The 17,855-nt window shown below is 47.1% G+C and overlaps 1 protein-coding gene across 10 annotated transcripts in view; it reads right to left on the bottom strand.

The window, feature by feature from the left end:
• GREB1 (growth regulating estrogen receptor binding 1) overlaps positions 1 to 17,855 on the bottom strand; it is a 163,039-nt gene that overhangs the window by 72,875 nt on the left and 72,309 nt on the right. For 8 of the 10 annotated variants that reach the window (XM_064363858.1, XM_064363863.1, XM_064363862.1 and 5 more), the window contains 3 exons: positions 12,347 to 12,523; positions 7,088 to 7,207; positions 3,015 to 3,191 (listed from right to left, as the gene is read on the bottom strand). In XM_064363858.1, the coding sequence (XP_064219928.1) occupies positions 3,015 to 3,191; positions 7,088 to 7,207; positions 12,347 to 12,503 (454 nt within the window). In that variant the 5' untranslated portion in view covers positions 12,504 to 12,523. Of the gene's footprint in view, positions 1 to 3,014; positions 3,192 to 7,087; positions 7,208 to 12,346; positions 12,592 to 17,855 lie in introns of all 10 variants that reach the window. The other 2 variants (XM_064363866.1, XM_064363857.1) reach the window with 1 other exon arrangement.

Genomic DNA, 17,855 nt, shown 5'->3' with positions numbered 1-17,855 from the left:
TCTGTGCCTTCATTTCTATATGTAACTCTAGATAATAATAGACCCACCACATTGGCTATTTTAACTCATTTCGTGCAGTTTCTGGCACATGACAAACGCTCAAAAAGTGCCGACTGCTATTAGTGCTTGGTTTCTGTTGTTGTTATGCTCCAATTTGCAAAATTCCACTCATTAAAGGGCCCAACTCAGATGCCACATCCTCCCATTCCCCTCCTCACTGGGAGTCAGTGTGCCCCTCCGCATCCCCAGAGCACCCTACCCTCTCTGCTAGACCAGGTTGCACAAGGATGCACTGTAAGATTTATTGACAGTCATTTGTTGTGGACTTCTAGGCTGAGTCTTGGTGTGCCTGCATCCCCCACCCTTCCCCCAGACATAACTGAAGGGCCAGGTTTCCATTTCATATTATATGTTCAATAAATGCATGCTGAATTATTTGCCTGCTGAATGAACAAAGGACTCGTTTACTCCCATCTAAGAAAGAACAATCTAGCGGGATATGTTTTCCTTTTTTATGTCTGAGTTGTCAACCAATTTAGATAAATCACCGGGCAATAAACTGAAACACACACCTAGATTTTAATCTTTCAACTTTTTCAGATAAAATCCCTGAGTTGATTAAAAGTCCCTAAAAAAGTCTCCTCACACTGCTGCTTCCTGAAAGGTATTCCCCAGCCTGTGTTTTATAGATCACTAAAAAGCACTGAACCTGCCATTGCAGGGCTGGAGGGGACCCCCTTGTCCTGTGCAGTCATCAGATTTAATTGCAGGAAACCTAAATGGTGTTAAGCATGCAAGCTGAGAGCATAAAGTTATTTTAAAAGAAGAAAGCCGATGGTATTACCAACCAGGCCTCGTTACCCATTTCAGATGGCTTTTGGCAAGCAATTAACAAAGCTCCTACTTCCTCTCCTCGATGAGCTGGTGCTGTTACTGGGCTGGTGATGAAGGAACTGAAAGATCCTCCTCTCTGAGGGCCAAGAGGCAGAGCCTCCTTGATTTACTACCCAGGCAATTCATTTACAGTCACAAAGTGGAATCCAGATGAATCCTCAGCCACCACCAGATCAAACACTAAGGCGGCCACCCAGCACCGCCTCCCCGGACTCACTTTCATCCTGGGCGACTGTCATAAGCATTCAGTCTGTCATTGAATCATTCCATCGGCTTCTTTGCCAGAGTGGATTTTCTGGATGATTCTGTTTTAGAGAACTAGTTATAACAAGTCCATGGGCCTGCCTTAAGAGAGTTGGCTAAAAGGTTTTCTCTCCTTCATCATTGTCTCGTGGTGCTGTCCCTCCAGTGGGCATTCACTGCCCTGTGTCGGGGTTCACACACCTGTGTGTCCCCAGCTCCCTTGTGGCAGGAGCCATTTCGTTTTCTTCTCCCCACGCTCTCCTCTCTCCATCCTTCATCCTTTGCACAGCGCCTCAGACACAGTGTGCTCAGTAACTACCCACTGGAGTGAATTTATCCACCCAGCTTTTGGGGCCATATCAAGCGCAAAACTGGAGGCTTCCATGTCTAAACCCATGGAAAATATGTAAGAGATTGTGGGGTTTTTCAGTCTAGAAGTTTTCCCCATAAATTCTCACAATCAAGCTTGCTTCTACATGAAGACTGTTCCTGAGGCTACAGCTGAAGTGCATCATTACCAATCCCGCCTCCTGCCCAGATTTCCTCCAAAGAAGATGCCAGGCCAGGTCAGGGAGCGGACCCACAGTCATGGGATGGGAACAGACCGCCAAAGGGCCAGCCACATGTGGTAGTGACCTCCCACTTCATGAATGAGGACACAGAAGCCCAGGGGGCCACACAGGGACCTGTGGCCAGATGCAGGACAGGAACCCAGGTCCCTGGGCTCTCGCTCCACACCTCGAGTGTCCCTAGATTTTGCTCCACAATGGGGGAGCCTGCTGCAGGAGGGCCTGGCACACAGTAAGAGCTCAATTACATCATATAAGCAAAGGCAGCCAGGCTTGGCAAGGCCTGGCCTCAGCTCTGCACTTAGGGCCTTAGTGGTCCAGTGGTTGTTAGAAAGATCAAAGGTTAGTGGTGCTGATGGTTGGAAGGAAAAGCAGCAGCTCCCCCATACTGACCTTGACCATAACATGGTCAAGACCACGTGGGACAGTACCGGGTAGAATCTGGAGCCAGGAAGACTTGAGTTTGAATCCTGGCTCTGTCCTCTTTACTCATGCACCCGTGGGCAAGTTAACAGATCCAAGCCCACCGGTGAAACTGGGGTAATAAAGACCACCTCTTGGCTGGGCACAGTGGCTCATGCTTATAATCCCAGCACTTTGGGAGGTCAAGGTGGGCAGATCACTTGAGGACAGGAGTTTGAGATCAGACTGGCCAATATGGTGAAACCCCACTCTACTAAAAATACAAAAATTAGCCAGGTGTGGTGGTGTGCACCTGTAATCCCAGCTATTTGGGAGGCTGAGGCATGAGAATCACTTGAACCCTGGAGGTGGAGGTCACAGTGAGCTGAGATAGTGCCACTGTACTCCAGCCTGAGTGATAGAGTAAGACTCCTTCTCAAAATAAATAAACAAACAGACCACGTCTTGAGAGATGAGTGGTAAACCAAAGGGGAGAACAGATCCAGGATGCCCGGCAGTCATTCAGGACAGCAAGGTTCTGGAGGCAGGAACACACTTGGCCTCGTTCTCCCCTGCCTCCATCGGCTGTTTCTGAGACTGTCTAGGACAAGGTTTGTCACCCATTCCTGACACAAGCAGGCACTTAGGGAGGTTTGAAGAATAAATGTATGAAAAATGAATACTAAATGCTGAGCTTTCTACAGGGAAGCAGTCACACTGTAAATGCATCTCTTTTGCATTCCATTCTACAAAGAGATTTTCTACCAAAAAACATAAACAGAGCTGCAGGCTATGCCTGGGGTCCCAAAGGTGGTCCCTCTGTTGCCACCACCCCCTGCCATGACCTCCCTTGACCCTGCTCTACCTCTGTGCAGGAGCCACAAAGGAGGACAAAGCAGAACTTACCAAGAAGAGCATTGTGGCCGTTGTCATCTGGCAAGAACCTCTTATCAACGGCGCACACCAGGAGATGGTCCGGCAGGCTGGGGGACTTGGCCCCCACGAGGAGAAAGCCCGCAGGGACGTCAATGGGCTCGTTGGAAATGGAGACGAGGCGCAGGTCCTTCCCGGCCTGGCAGAACCCTAAGGAGGAGTGGACAGGGCTCACATGCTGCCCAGGGCTTCCAGAAGCGGGGCCCAGGGGCAAAGGGAGCAAACATTCTGGGTGTGCTCAGGAGAAACCCTCACCTCTGGGTGTGCTTAACCTCAAAATTAAATCCTGAGAGATAAAACTGTAATCATACTTGGCTGGGCGTGGTGGCGCACACCTGTGATCCCAACACTTTGGGAAGCCGAGGAGGGTGGATCACTTGAGGTCAGGAGTTCAAGACCAGCCTGGTCAACGTGGTGAAACCCCGTTTCTACTAAAAATATAAAAATTAGCTAGGCGTGGTGGTGCAGTCCCAGCTACCTGTGAGGCTGAAGCACAAGAATCGCTTGAACCCGGGAGGCGGAGGTGGCAGTGAGCTGAGATTGTGCTGCTGCACTCCAGCCTGGGCAACAGAGTGAGACTCCATCTCAAAAAAAAAAAAAAACTATAATCATAGTTACCCACAACACACAGATCACACATTATTTGTCTATCAGTGTCATCACGTGATCCACATTAATGTGCAAATGAAGCTTAACAGGAATAAATTTTAAACACACGATGGCAAATTGAAACGTAAACAAGATAAATCCTTAAGAAACTGAGGGTCTCCTGATGTTTCTTACATGCTGCATTTTATGGGGATGAGAAAGAAGCCAACATGAAAAATGAAGAGTGAGAATGTGATGGCACTGGTTTCCTCTAGGGGGTTGTGGGGAGGACTGGCATCCAGGACACAGACACGGAGCAGCCTGGGAGCACGGAGACTCTCACATTCCATGCCCTTTGGAACCTTTTGCATTTTAGAGCTTGTAAATATATTTCCTATTCAAATATATGTTTCTACAAATATCTGGGGGAAAAGGAAAAAGAGAGAATCAGCTGAGATTAAAATGGATAAGGCCTTTCCAGGGTCTTGTCCCAGGTAAGGGCACACCCAGCCCCATCTCCTGGGCTTCCTGTAGCTTTAGCTCCCAACTGAGACCAGAGAGGGAGCCCTGATAAGCTCAGGCCTTCCAGCAGAGCTCTACAGTACGTCATTGAAGACTTTCCTCCTGCGTATGGGGCTTCCCTGTTCACCACACATTTGCTCCATGGTTTCCCATGTGCCCCTGGGTGGGGGCAGAAGGCAACACACATGGGGCCAAGACGCTGACAGGTGTGGGGCCAGCACCACCACACGCCAGGCACCAGTGAGGCAGGCTCTGCAAAGCTCTCATCTCACCACCTGCAGCAAAGTGTGGCTGTTCCCATTTTGAAGATATGGAAACCAAGCTCAGAGAGGTTGAGTGATTTGCTGCAAGCTACAGAGAGGTGGACCAGGAGGGAAGGCCAAGTTGACTCCCAGGTTTGGGGCATGACAGGCTTTGGCTGTGTCCCCACTCAAATCTCATCTTAAATTATAACTCCCACAATTCCCACAGATTGTGGGAGGGACCCAGTGGGAGGTAACTGAATCATGGGGGCGGGTCTTTACCATGCTATTTCTCGTGACAGTGACTACGTCTCATGAGATCTGATGGTTTTCAAAAGGGGAGTTTCCCCGCCCAAGCTCTCGTCTTGTCTGCTGCCATGTGAGATGTGCCCTTCACCTTCCACCATGATTGTGAGGCCTCCCCGCCCATGTGGAACTGTAAGAAACCACTTTCTTTGGTAAATTGCCCAGTCTTGGGTAAGTCTTTATCAGCAGTGTGAAAATGGACTAATACAGGGTAGTTCCCTGCACTGGCTTGGGGAAGGGAAGCCAATTCCCTGAGGTCGAGGTCAAGCCCCAGAGGTCCCCTAACTCTCTGGCCTGGGTCCCTCCCAGCCCGGTGTGGTCCATGCCTTCTGAAAAGCTGGAGGGATACAGGCCATGAGTAGTCACAGTGGTTACCATATTTATTTGGAAATTCTGTGAAAACTGCTATAATGACTATTGGAGAGTTTACCTCTTAACTTTTTTTTTAAAAGAAATAGGATCTTGCTATGTTGCCCAGGCTGGCCTCGAAGTCTGGGCTCAAGCAATCCTGCTGCCTCAGCCTCCTGGTAGCTGGGATTTGACTACTTGTGCCACCATGCCTGGCTGAAGAGTTCTCCTCTTACCATTTAATTCAGTGTCCTTTTAAACACTTGGACACTGAGAGTCCTGTCTCACTAGGAACCACCATGTTGACTTGCCCTTGCCTGGAAGAGCAGCCCAGTGAGGGCCGGGTCCCTCCCATGCCAGTCATCATGCTCAGGGCCAAGTCCAGGCCCCAAGGCAGGGCACGTGGGCCTTCACACCAAGTCTCCTCACTCCTCCAAGCCTGGCTCTGCCACACCTCAGGCACCTACCTAAATAATCTGTTAGCAATTCCCTCCAACGAGCTGTAATCTCACCCGACTAAGCCTTTGCACATGCTGCTCCCTCTGTCTGAAACTTCCCAGCTTCCTCCAACCCCTCCACAGTCTCCTGGCTAACTCGTACTAATCCAACAAAATCCAAAGGGCTACCTCCTCTAGGAAGCCTTCCCAAAACTCTCTACCTGCATATGGCCTCTCCTCTGCTCCATGCAGCCCTGCTTGTCCCCACCTGTGTGCAAAATATCCGCTTCCCTGTATAGCGCCCATCAAGCAGGGAGCTCTCATCCTGTTTAATCCAGATGTTCAGAGCAAAGACTTCAATAATTACTTCAATTACTGCTTAATGTAATAATAACCAGTTAGTTATCTTAAATAACTAAGGACTGAGGACAATGCTTGGACATAGTAGGCATTCCAAAAATATTTGCGTAGGGGGTACCACAGTGTCACATGTAGGCCATTTACAAATAAGGAAACTGAGGCTTAGAGAGATGCAATGATTGGCCCACAGCTATTCAGCTATCCACTAAGTAGCATGGTCTCCATGTGCCCAGACCTGTCTGATGCCCAAGCTGATGTTCTCACCACTAACTAGCCTCTCCCCTTGACTGGCATGGCATCAGGATAGATGAACTCACTAGCAAAGAGGTTGTGTGGCTCGTGGGTGGCAGAGCCAGGGGCGTGCACCAAACCCTAAGCGCACAGCACGAGCTCTCGGCACAGGACTAAGCTGCCACCCACCCAGCGTCTCCAGGCCTCAGTTCCTCAACAGTGAAACTGTACCATTACTGACTGCACAGGGACCCTGAGAGTATGTGTATCTGCCTGTTCAACAGGGACATACTGATAAGTAAGAAAGATTACTCCAGCCAGGCGAGGTGGCTCACACCTATAATCCCAGCACTTTGGGAGGCCGAGGCTGGTGGATCACCTGAGTTCAGGAATTTGAGACCGGCCTGGCCAACATGGTAAAACCCCATCTCTACTAAAAATACAAGAATCCGCCAGGCATGGTGGCAGGTGCCTATAATCCCAGCTACTCGGGAGGCTGAGACAGGAGAATCGCCTGAACTCGGGAGGCAGAGGTTGCAGTGGAGCCAAGATCACACCACTGCACTCCAACCTGGGTGACAGAGTGAGACTCTGTTAAAAAATAAATTAATTAATTAAAATAAAATAGGAAGAAAGATTCTCTCTCCTAATCATTTCTGAGTTCAATATGCTGTGCAAACAGGCCTGAGTAGGGAAAATGTATTCTCATTTCCAAGCAACCAACACAGAAAAATGAATGTCTGGCTCCCAAGCCACTGGTCAAGTTGAGGCTGTCCAAAGAGTGGCACAGAGGCCACCTTAGCATCCCAGCATGGGGTCTTCAGAGCTCCTGGTTCACCAGGGCAGGCTGGGCCAGCACCTGCTGGGGCCCATGGGCACAGCTCACACCTCAGGTCACAGGAAGGGCAAAGAGGACCCCTGCAGCACACAGTCACAGGCCCAGCCACTGGCCTGGCCACTGCCTCTGGGCAGCATAGCGGGCACTGCCCAGCCAGGGGCTGGCAGAGCTTACCGTCTGTTGTGCAGCATCCTTCAGGCGGAGGGTGCAGCTGGAAGGGGTTTGGGAGGCTGTTTGGTTCCAGCCCTCCTTCTCCCTCTTCTTCCTCTTCCTCGTTGTCCACTCGGTTACCACCTAGATGGGGAAGCAGAGAGATGAGCAAGGCAGCCGCCGTCTGGGCTCAGAGCTTCCTCTAGGCCTTTCCTCTGCCTGGATTCTCAGGATCAACAAGCCCAGGGCCTATGGGACTAATCCAGAATGGGTTCCACTCATTCTTAACAAGCACTCAGCAAGTCTAGCTAGTTCTGAATTAACTTATCCTTACAAACACTCTGGAAGTCGAGTTTTATCAACCTTCTTTACCAGAGGGAAAAGCTGAGACTTGTTCAGGTTGGATGACTCGGCCAAGGTCACACTGCACACAGGCCTTGGCCTCATGACTCCAAATTCAGGTTCGCTTCTCTACCACCTGCTACAGCTGCGCATATACTAAGAGGTTTAATACGTACAGAACTGGCTGACAAGGACTGAGCTCAATGCCTGGACACAATAGCATTCCAAAAACATCTGTGTAGGGGGTACCACAGTGTCACATGTAGACCATTTTACAAATAAGGAAACAGAGGTTCACAGAGATCCAGTGATTGGCCCACAGTTATTCAACTACGTGCTAAGTCACATGGCCTGTATGTGCCCAGACGTGTCTGATGCCCAAGCTGATGTTCTTGCCCCTAAACTGCCCTGCTTCGTTTGGGGTAGTATGAACTGCTTTGCACAATACAAGACCGCAGTCAAACTGCACATTAATTATCTCCAAGGGAAGAACACAGGTACACATTACTGGACACACACACACACACACACACACACACGTAGCCATTCTAGAACAGGGTCAGGTACGGTATGGATGTAGGAAACTTTTTTTAAGTGAGACAACATTTCAGAAGGAATGGTCACTGTGGAACGGCTCAGGAGAGCCCAGAAGTGGCCATGGATACCCCGTCGCCCCCTCGGCACACACTCTGTCCCTACAAGGAAATGAACGTCTCTCAGCTCCAGCAGGTAGGCTCTCCGCCCTCACTCATTCCTGTATTCCAGGTACCCCACAGGGAGGCTAAGTATGATGTGTGTCGGGCAGCCCAGTGGCTCTGGGTGCACAGAGTCGCACCTCAGTCACCAAGCACTGCTGGAGAAGGCGGGACCTCAGGCTGTTGAAGTTCAGTCCTGCCAACTTCTTGTAAGTTACACATTTGGGGTAAAAGTCTCTTTCAACTTCTCTTATCTTTAAATGTCATTTAATAAACAGCATATAGATTTCTTCAGGCAACAGGGTCATTAAGAACATCCTTAAACACACTGGGCTAGGATACAGGCACTCTTTGCTTTTTTTTTTTTTTTTTTTTGAGATGGAGTTTCACTCTTGTCACCCAGGCTGGAGTGCAATGGTGCGATCTTAGCTCACTGCAACCTCCCCCTCCTGGGTTCAGGCAATTATCCTGCCTTAGCCTCCCAAGTAACTGGGGTTATAGGCACCCACCACCACGTCCAATTAATTTTTGTATTTTTAGTAGAGATGGGTTTTCACCATGTTGGCCAGGCTGGTCTCAAACTCTTGACATCAGGTGATCCGGCTCAGCCTCCCAAAGTGCTGGGATTACAGGTGTGAGCCACCACACCCGGCCTGCTTCGTATTTGTCTTCTCCTCCAGTGTTGGTTTATTTGCTGTTGTGTCTCAAACTCTCACTTAATTTGGCTCTGACACCGTCCATCCATCCAGTGGGCTAAGTGGCCTAGGTTAACAATGAAATTATGTGTAGTAGAAAGAAACTGGACTGGAAACGAGGGAGCTCAGGCTTCAGTACCAGCGTGGGCCACTGCCTATATGGATGCAGGAACGTTACTTAACCTCTCTGTGTGTCTGATCCTGCACCTTTAAAATGAAGTGATTAATCCAGAGGAACCCTAAGGTCACCTGGAGTTGTGATGGTCTATGTGGAAAAACATGGCCCTCAGAGCTGCACGGAATGTTCCAGATGTGATTTAAATGGTAGAGCGTACTGGAAACATCGCCTCACAGTGGCTACCATTTCAAAGGGGCTTGTGGGACCAGAGGCAGAAGAAGTTGAACACTTCCAACAGGTGGGAACCGTGACTTTGGGAAGGTCACGGCCAGAAGTGACTCGAGAATTCCCTATCTCTCAGTTTTCCTGGGCTTAGAGGACACAGGTGGTAGGAAGGCTGTGAAGAGGTTACCCGGAGGTGGGGCGGCAGGGAGATACATTCCTAAGCCTGCTTTGAATGCTTTCTTCTTGCCCTTAAATACAGCAGGCGTGGTTTTAGCAGAAAGTGTAGAGAGTCATGCCCAGACCCCAGGCGCCGGCAATGCGTTACAGGTCCCCACGTCGGGGGCACAGAAGACTCTGTCGGCAAAATCGACTCTGGTCTCTAAGCCAGACGCCAACTATCAGTGAAAAAGGGAGACAAAATCCCAGGAAAATTAAAACCAGCAGCCCCCAAGGCCCGCACGTCTGGAGCTGAGGACACACCTGGGAATAGCTGCATGTGATTCTGCTAAGTTCTAAGAACAGGAATTCAGACTCTCCGAAGGCATGAAAGAAGAGGATCGTCAGCCTCAAAAGGTCAAAGAAGAGCTCAAAATCTATAAGTAAGAAAGCAGGATTAAAGGTTAAAGGTCTCCATCAGATATGCCAGGGGCTGTGACGGAATATCCCCCAGCAACAGGCTCGAGGGGACATTCCTGCCCAGGAGCAGACTAAACCAGACGTGTTTGGGAAACACGTCTAAACCAGCTGGATTGGGAGCTTAGAATCCTAATAACAAGACACAGAAACTCAGGAGCCCTTTCCTCCATTCCTACAAGGCTACTGCTTTTGATACTGACATGCAATTATGTTTTCTTTCCATGAGCAGAAACTCTATGGCATTCTAAGAGGGTGGGACTATAGGATTTTACCTGTGTCCCGTTTAATGAACAAATACTTATCCCAAAATGCTGGAGCAGTGTTTGTTTTGTTGATCTTTCTTCTTTAAAAAGAATCAAGAATGTATGAAGGGTTTTTCCCCTAGAAGGTGGTAGGTTAAGAGCCCTAATTCAAAGGACAAAGTAATAAGACCCCTGCTAAATCCCCCTCGCAAATACATAAAATGTCAACAGATCCAGGGGTGTTCCATATACCAGCACCCCAGTCATAAAAACCATCTTTAATGTCATTGTCTGAGGAAGGCCAGCAATGAGATAAGAAACCCCGACAAACAGATAAAACAAGATATGGCCTGGATAAGCCTGTCTGTGCCACGTTTGCCTGTGCAGAAAGCAGGGGCTCTAGCGGAGTGCTTGGTTTATGGTAACACTTAGCAAACCAAAAAGAGTCTGTCTCTTCCCACCAGCCCCCCTCAGCCCCCTTGTTTTCCTGTACTAGAAAACCAAACTCTCAGAGAACTTCTCTCTTCTGTTCGTCGGACAAATGGGAAAATCATAGGGCTTGTTCCAGTTTTCTTACCAACGTGAAGCTGGACAAGCCAATGAGAGCTGGCAGGGAACTTTTGACCCCAGCACCAGAGGAGTGAGGGTCTAAGCCCCAGAGCTGTCCCTGGACAGTACCACATGTCCATCAGCAGACAACGGCACCCTGAGCTGTCGGAATGTCAGGCATAGCCTCCCAGTTAGAGATGGGCAGAAAGCATCTGTCAAGATCTTTAAACAGGAGGGAAAGTTGATTTGGGATCCTCAAAGGGCTTTCTACTCCTCTCTCCCACTGTAGGCAGCCCCAAGTCTACTCAACCCCTTGTCTGTCCCCTTTTTATCTCAGAGCTTGGCCAAAGCAGAGTATGCAACCGCTGTTCAGCCACTCAAGCGTCCAGGAGCCAACCTTCCATCTTCCCAAATCACAGATTCAATTACTTCACCTCAGGAGGTGAAAGCACTTTGCGGATTTTAAGGTATCGATTAAATAAACGTTACCATCAATATCACGATTATTAATCCATCATTAGCCACAAAGCTTTTCAATACTATAGAAGCAGAGGATGACCAGGTAATTCATATTCCACCAAAGACTTTCAACTGGCCAAAAACAGTCCATCAAATACCCTCCAGCCATTCCTCAGCTCCCCATAAAGTCACAAGCACGTCTCCCATGGCAGAAAACAGCAGTGCTTTTGATGTGAACACCAGAGAATTCGTGGTTTTCCTAATGCATGGTTTTGACCACAGTCTGGTTTCTCTCAGAGCCAGGTCCGGTTCCTTCAGGGGTTTAGAAGGGCCATTTGCAAGGTTAATTTTGCGAGGATGTTTTAAATAAGGACACAGAAATGCTTCCCTGCTAGAATAAGGAACTCGATCTCGCACAAGCTCAGTGCGGGGCGGGGGGCGGGGGGTGGGGAGAACGGATGGCGGGACCTTGAAGACAAGCAGACAAGCACCTCCTTGTTTCTTTCCAGGTGCAATTCTCTCCAACCCAACCATCCCCTTCCACATACACACTCACGCACGGCAAGACCATCCTAGCACAAGGCCTGGCTGAGTGCTTTCTCCTTTAATTGTAGTTAATTAATTTTCATTTTAAAGCATAGCCCCTTTTTATTTCAACAGCTAATTGAAGTCTTCGGGTAACTTCAAGTCAAAGACATCAACTTAAAAAAAGAACTTCCATAACAGAGTTATCTCATACTACGGATCGCTGAAGGATTACTTCTGGCATGAAAACACATGGCTATTAAAAAAAAATCATTTCATTCTCTGCGTAATTAAGTAAACTCTAAAAAGTCATCCCCATACCCGAAGAGAATTTAATTGCTCATTCTTGGCATATATTAAATTTATAAGGGTCTGCTTTTGGGTTTTAAAAGTTTCCAAGAGCTCCCATACCATTACTTTGCAAAGATATAGCCACGAATCACAGGATGAAGAGAAGGAATATATTGCTGAGGGTCAAAAGCGTGTTAAAATTTGCTTTTCCAAGTGAAAATGTCAAACCTTCTAATAAGAGTATAAGTAACAACCGATTGAGAACACTTTGTCCTCTTCCTTTCTCCTACTGATTCAATGAATAATTTCATTTCTTGCAACTTTATGGCTGAAACTTATTTACATTTTAGCCAAAGTAAGAACTTGTGCACAATTTTTTTTCTAATAATTCTTTTCTGCTAGATTCAATGTTTTTTACATAAAGAAAAGAGTTTCAAGTTCTGGTGCGAACATTAACTGCGCACAATAAAAGAAATGTACAAATAAAAGCAATGTGCGTCTCCTACCTTCTAGCGCGGCAAGCTGCTGCTCAGCTTCCAGGTACAGCTGGGAGAAGATGGGCCTGGGCACCAGGGTGTTGGACCGCAGGGATGCCTCAATGGAATTGTGCAGGACCTCTTCAAAGCGTGTCGTCTTCAGCTGTCCAGCGTAAGAATTTCCCATCTTCAAGAGGATGGAGTCTTCTGTTTAAAATGGCATCTCAGATTCAGTGCAAAAGCCTGGCTCCACACAAGGTTAGAAGGTGAAACCGCTGCAACGAGGAAGAGCCGTGTGACCTCCGCTCAGCAGAGACAAGAGAGCGGCCGTCCTCAGCTGCAGCTACTGCCAGGCAATTACAGGAAGTTATATAAGTAACAGCTTTCTCTAATTTAGCACTCAGCAGAGCCCGACACCTTTTAGAGTGTTTCACTAGGAGCTGCCTCTTGCCATCCCCAGGTTTCACAGGACTCCCACTTTTCCCAGAGATGCGGTCCTGCCCCTGAGATTTCCCAGACGGATGACGTTTCATTTTCCATGACCTGCAGACAAACGGCCCTTCGACACTCTTGTAAGTGACAGCGACTGAGCAATCTACCACAACCAGTCCCCAGATTTGAGGATTAGAGGAGCCAGCCTCCCAGCAACCCACCCCCAACCCCCACCCCTGCCTTCCCAGAAGATAAGCTAGCAGGTCTCCCATCATTGCCTTTGCTGGTAAAAGGCTGATTAGTCTCATTCTTCCTTTAAAATGTTTTTTAATCTACTAAATGTTTCCATGATTCAAGTAATACAGAATTACATCTGGAAAACCTGGAAATCACAGTGGAGTGAGAAAATGAAGAAAATCACTGATACTTCTATCCCCCAAGAGATTTATTTTCTATCCCCCTAAAAATTAGAGAACCACTGTGATTTTTTTTTCTATAGCAGCTTGAGATATAATTCATATACCTTACCACTTAGACAACTCAATGGTTTTTTGTATATTCAGTGTTATGCAACTATCCTACGATCAATTTTAGAATGCTTTCATCACCGGGAAAGGAGACCCCAGATCCATCACTCTGCAACCCTCCAAGCCCTCCAGCTGGAAGCAACAATTAATTTATTTTCTGTTTCTATAGATCTGCTCATCCTGGGCACTTTGTATAAATGAAATCATTCGGTATGAGGTCTTTTGTGACTGGCTTCTATCTAACATTAGCACAATATTTCTAAGATTCCTCTGTGTTTTGCATGAATCAATACTTGGTTCCCACTGATGTATTTTGATGTATTGTTTTAGACTTCTTTTCAGAACTTGTGGGTGGGAAGGGATGGGAGAGTGTATTCACATGATTATAATCATTTTATAATACACATTTTTATTATTTTTTTTCCTTGACGTAGGCATTTTGCTCAACCCTCTTGCAAATGTTTTTTGAATAATTTTAATGGCCGTTTCCATCAAATGAAAATGCTGATATTTGTTCAGACATTTTTCTCTGATCATACATATGATTAAATTTCTATTTTCAGTCCTTCCCAAGAACAGGCATTTAAATGTGTGTATGTCTCTGATGTTTTTCATTTATTTTGTATTTCATTACATTTAGCTATTTTTGTTTTATTTCCTTTTGCTTTAATTTGTTGTGCTTTTTCTAAACTTTTCAAAATAGCTACTTTATTATCATCTTTATTTTTCACCTTCATTGACAACAAAGACATTCAAGGCTATACATTATCCTCTGGGCACCTCTTTTGCTATGGTACAAGGTTTAGTATGAAGTGTTCTCCTTTTCATTTCTTTCTAGACAGTTTATAATTTCCCTCTGATTCCCTCTTTGATCCATGAATTATACAGGAGTGTGTGTTTAATTAGTAAACAGTCAAGATGGTAGCTGGGGGGAGGGGAGTTCAGCTTCATATAATTTACCAGTTTTTAAAAGATTATAATCAAGACTGTGGTCTTTAGAGACTCTACTTTTGAAAACTTGTTAAGGGTTTCTTTCTGCCATAGTCCTGCTGGAGTTTTACAGATACGAGAAAAGACATTCGTTAACTCTTCAAGGGATGACAGGAAATCGATCAGATTATTCAACTGTTCTATATCCTTGTATGTCTCTTGTCTACCATCCTGTTCATCTTTAAAGAGCATTCAACTTACAAAATGGCACGACGCACTGGCACTGAAGTGACCACAGAATGGCAGTTTCCTGCCTTCATCTACAATGACTGCACACATGTCAGTTATGCGACTGGCTTCACCAGCCAGGCGAGATCTCCCACCAACTCCAACTCGGAACATATGTAATAAATTCCCCTGGTCCTTGTTCTGTTGGTGGGAGAGTAGCTTCAAGATGTCATCCTTGGTGCCCTGCAAGAGCTGTTTTCCCTCTGGAAGGTATAATAACTGGTATAGTCACGTTGATTTCCTGCCCCTATTGTAAGGAAGATTCAGCCTTTCCTCTTCCAACTAAAAGTAAATGGAAAGCATTAACCACTTCCTGCTTGTGGCAATAATTCCTGACCACAGGGCCCCTTGGTCAGCCTCTGCTTATAGCCTGGGGAAATGAGCTGGGGGAGGATTGCTTAGGGAATTAGCCCCAACAAAAAGAAAGTGCTCCTGAAAGGGAGGTCAGCTGCTGCGGGAGTAACCTAACAGGAGAGAGAAGGGAAGAGGCTGTGGGTCCTCTAGTCTGCTCTTTTGACTTCGGGGTTACCAGCCACATCTGGGGACACCTGCATTATTCTCAACTCAGGGTGTTGTGTTTAAAGCTGCCGCCAACTAACACCCCAAATACCGTCTATTTCCACAGCATCTTTGTCTACAGAGCTTAAGGCACACAGGAAGCAGCTTTAAGTCAGACTTATTTTATATGGAGCCCCTGCAGAATCACGTCCTCTGACAGAAAGAACACGTCGGGGCATCCAGACCATCCCTGCCCAAGGTCCTGTTCAGCTCACCTGACAGCTGATTGGCACCCGGAAGATGCCAGCAGCGAAGGGACGTCTAGGCCTGATGTGGACAGGGCAATAAAGGGGAAGGAGGAAAAGTAATATTCACTGTCCAGCCACTGCATGCAAGGCACTGGGCAGGTTCATGCTTCACACACATGGTGGCCATGGGAGAGGAATGATGAAGCCCATTTTATAAATGATACATTTGAATCTAGAGATGCATAGCCTGCAGAAACGCTTGCTGAAAAAAAAGTAGAATGGAGGAAAGATGGAGAAAGACAGAAGTAAAAACAACAACAACAACATGGCATAGCAAAGTGGGGTTTTTGGTTGTTTGTTTTTTTAAACAGGATCTCACTTTGTTGCCCAGGCTGGAGTGAGTGCAGTGGCATGATCTCGGCTCTGCAACCTCTGATCCTCCCACCTCAGCCTCCCAAGTAGCTGGCACCACAGATACATGTCATCACGTCCAGCTAATTTTCACAGTCTTTGTAGAGACAGGGTTTCATGATGTTGCCCAGGCTGTTCTCAAACTCCTGGGCTCAAGAGAACTCCCAAAGCGCTGGGACCACAGGCGTGAGTGAGCCATCATGCCCGGTCAGTAAAGTTTTCACGCTCACAAAATTAAAACTTTATAGCCCTAGCAAACATCAAAGTTTTAATGTCTGTAAGCAAAGAGTGAAAGAGAAAATACCACTCCCTATCTAATGATGAGTTTACATCACAACAATAAGTATATGCCACTAAAGAAGCATGCGGAGTCATTGCAACAGTATTAAAACCCACGGCTCTTTTTGTTATTCCATTGTGACCACAACCTAATAGTGTGGGGACTCCCTAGATAGCATGGCAGTGCTCTACCTTACAGACAGGCCCTGACTGCTGGGTGAGGAAGGTTTGGGCCAGACCAGGCCTGCCGTGGAGGTACATCTGGAGTTCTTTAACGCACTGGAATCCTGCATTTGACCAGTGAAGACCTAAAGACCCAGACAGAGAAGAGTCTAGTTCAGGGTCAAACACTAAAGCTTCAGTTCTTCCAAATGCCACATGGGGTGGAGACAACACCTACAAAAGGCCTCCTTGGGCTGGTCCTTCTTTCCCTGGCCTGGCCCTGACCACTCGCTCTCTGTCCATGGTCTCTTTGCTAGACCCCTGCTGCAGTTATACGAGTCTGCAAACTGCCTGTGGGATTTCTTCCATACCCGAACACATCACATCCACTGCCCGCATTCCAAGGCCTGGACCAGTTTCTCTCAAGGCTGGTGTGTGATGCTCTGAACACACCAGAATCTGAAGCAGTGCCCATCAGGGCAGTGATGATGGTCGAACCACAGCCTTTACCTTAATGCACCAAAGCCTGGCTGAACTAGTCTGTAAAGAGAATGCACAACCCCACACAAAAGTGATTTAATCACTAGGCCTTTGTGTCCTCATCTGTAAAATGGTCACTTAAAAAAACTGATTGCTCATTATGGAGAGTAAGAGAGGCAGAGTGTAGTCAGTACATGATCATTAATTTCTAATTAAATCTGAGTATTCACAGGAAAAGAATTTCAGGTAAATGACAAGTGACAAAAAATTACTATTGTCCATAAGTGCTACAACTTAAAAGTGGGGAGAAATCAGTGAGAATTTGGGTTGTCGATGGGGCTGGTCCTGGAAGCAGGGCAATAGGGATGAGTAGAATATTTTCGGAAAAAAAATAAGAACAGCATTTGAGGAATGGGCAGGAAAGTGCAAAGGCATGAAAACTCCAAGGAAGCAGACATACTCTACAAAAAGAAATAAGTGGCCAGGTGCGGTGGCTCACGCCTGTAATCCTGGCACTTTGAGAGGCCGCGGCAGGTAGATCACGAGGTCAGGAGTTTGAGACGAGCCTAACCAACATAGTGAAACCCTGTCTCTACTAAAAATACAAAAATTAGCTGGGCGTGGTGGTGCACACCTGTAATCCCAACTACTCAGGAGGATGAGGCAGGAGAATTGCTTGAACCCAGGAGGTGGAGGTTGCAGTGAGCCAAGATCACGCCACTGCACTCCAGCCTGGGTGACAATGTGACTCCATCTCAAAAAATAAAAAAAAGGAATCATCTGCCTAAGAGTAAATTGTTTACAAGATGACGCAGTGATAGAACGACAAAAACAAACTAAGGGCAAAAATTAGACATTGTATAGGAACAGACACTCCCTGGAGCCTCCCTGGAGTCACAGAACTAGGAATTGACGATAGTAAAGGTAATGTTTTAGGCAGGTCAATCAAACAGAAATGACTGGGATAAAACTGGAGGGAAGACCTCCAGGCAGAAGGCCAGGTGAACACTCTTTCAATAGGACCTTTGATATCTGTTTAAGAGTGAAGCACAAAAAGTTGCTTGGAAACTCTGTACATGGAGATGCAACTGGTTGCCTGGTGGGCTTCATGGGAGGTGATCAGATGTGGGTTTGTTTCACCAAATCAACCTCGAACATAGCTCCATCTCAGCTCAAATCCCAGAACCAGTACCTAACTTCCACTGGCCCTTCTGAATCCAGATGCACCCATGGGCTTGACCAGATGAAGCCAACTGACCCAGGTCAGTCTGAAGTGGCAATGGT

Source organism: Aotus nancymaae, unplaced genomic scaffold (assembly GCF_030222135.1).
Source record: "Aotus nancymaae isolate 86718 unplaced genomic scaffold, 86718_ANA_hifiasm-v0.15.2.pri h1tg000057l, whole genome shotgun sequence".
Classification (NCBI taxonomy): Eukaryota; Metazoa; Chordata; class Mammalia; order Primates; family Aotidae; genus Aotus; species Aotus nancymaae.
The sequence above is the reverse complement of the archived record's forward strand: the minus strand, read 5'-3'. Positions and strand labels throughout refer to the sequence as shown.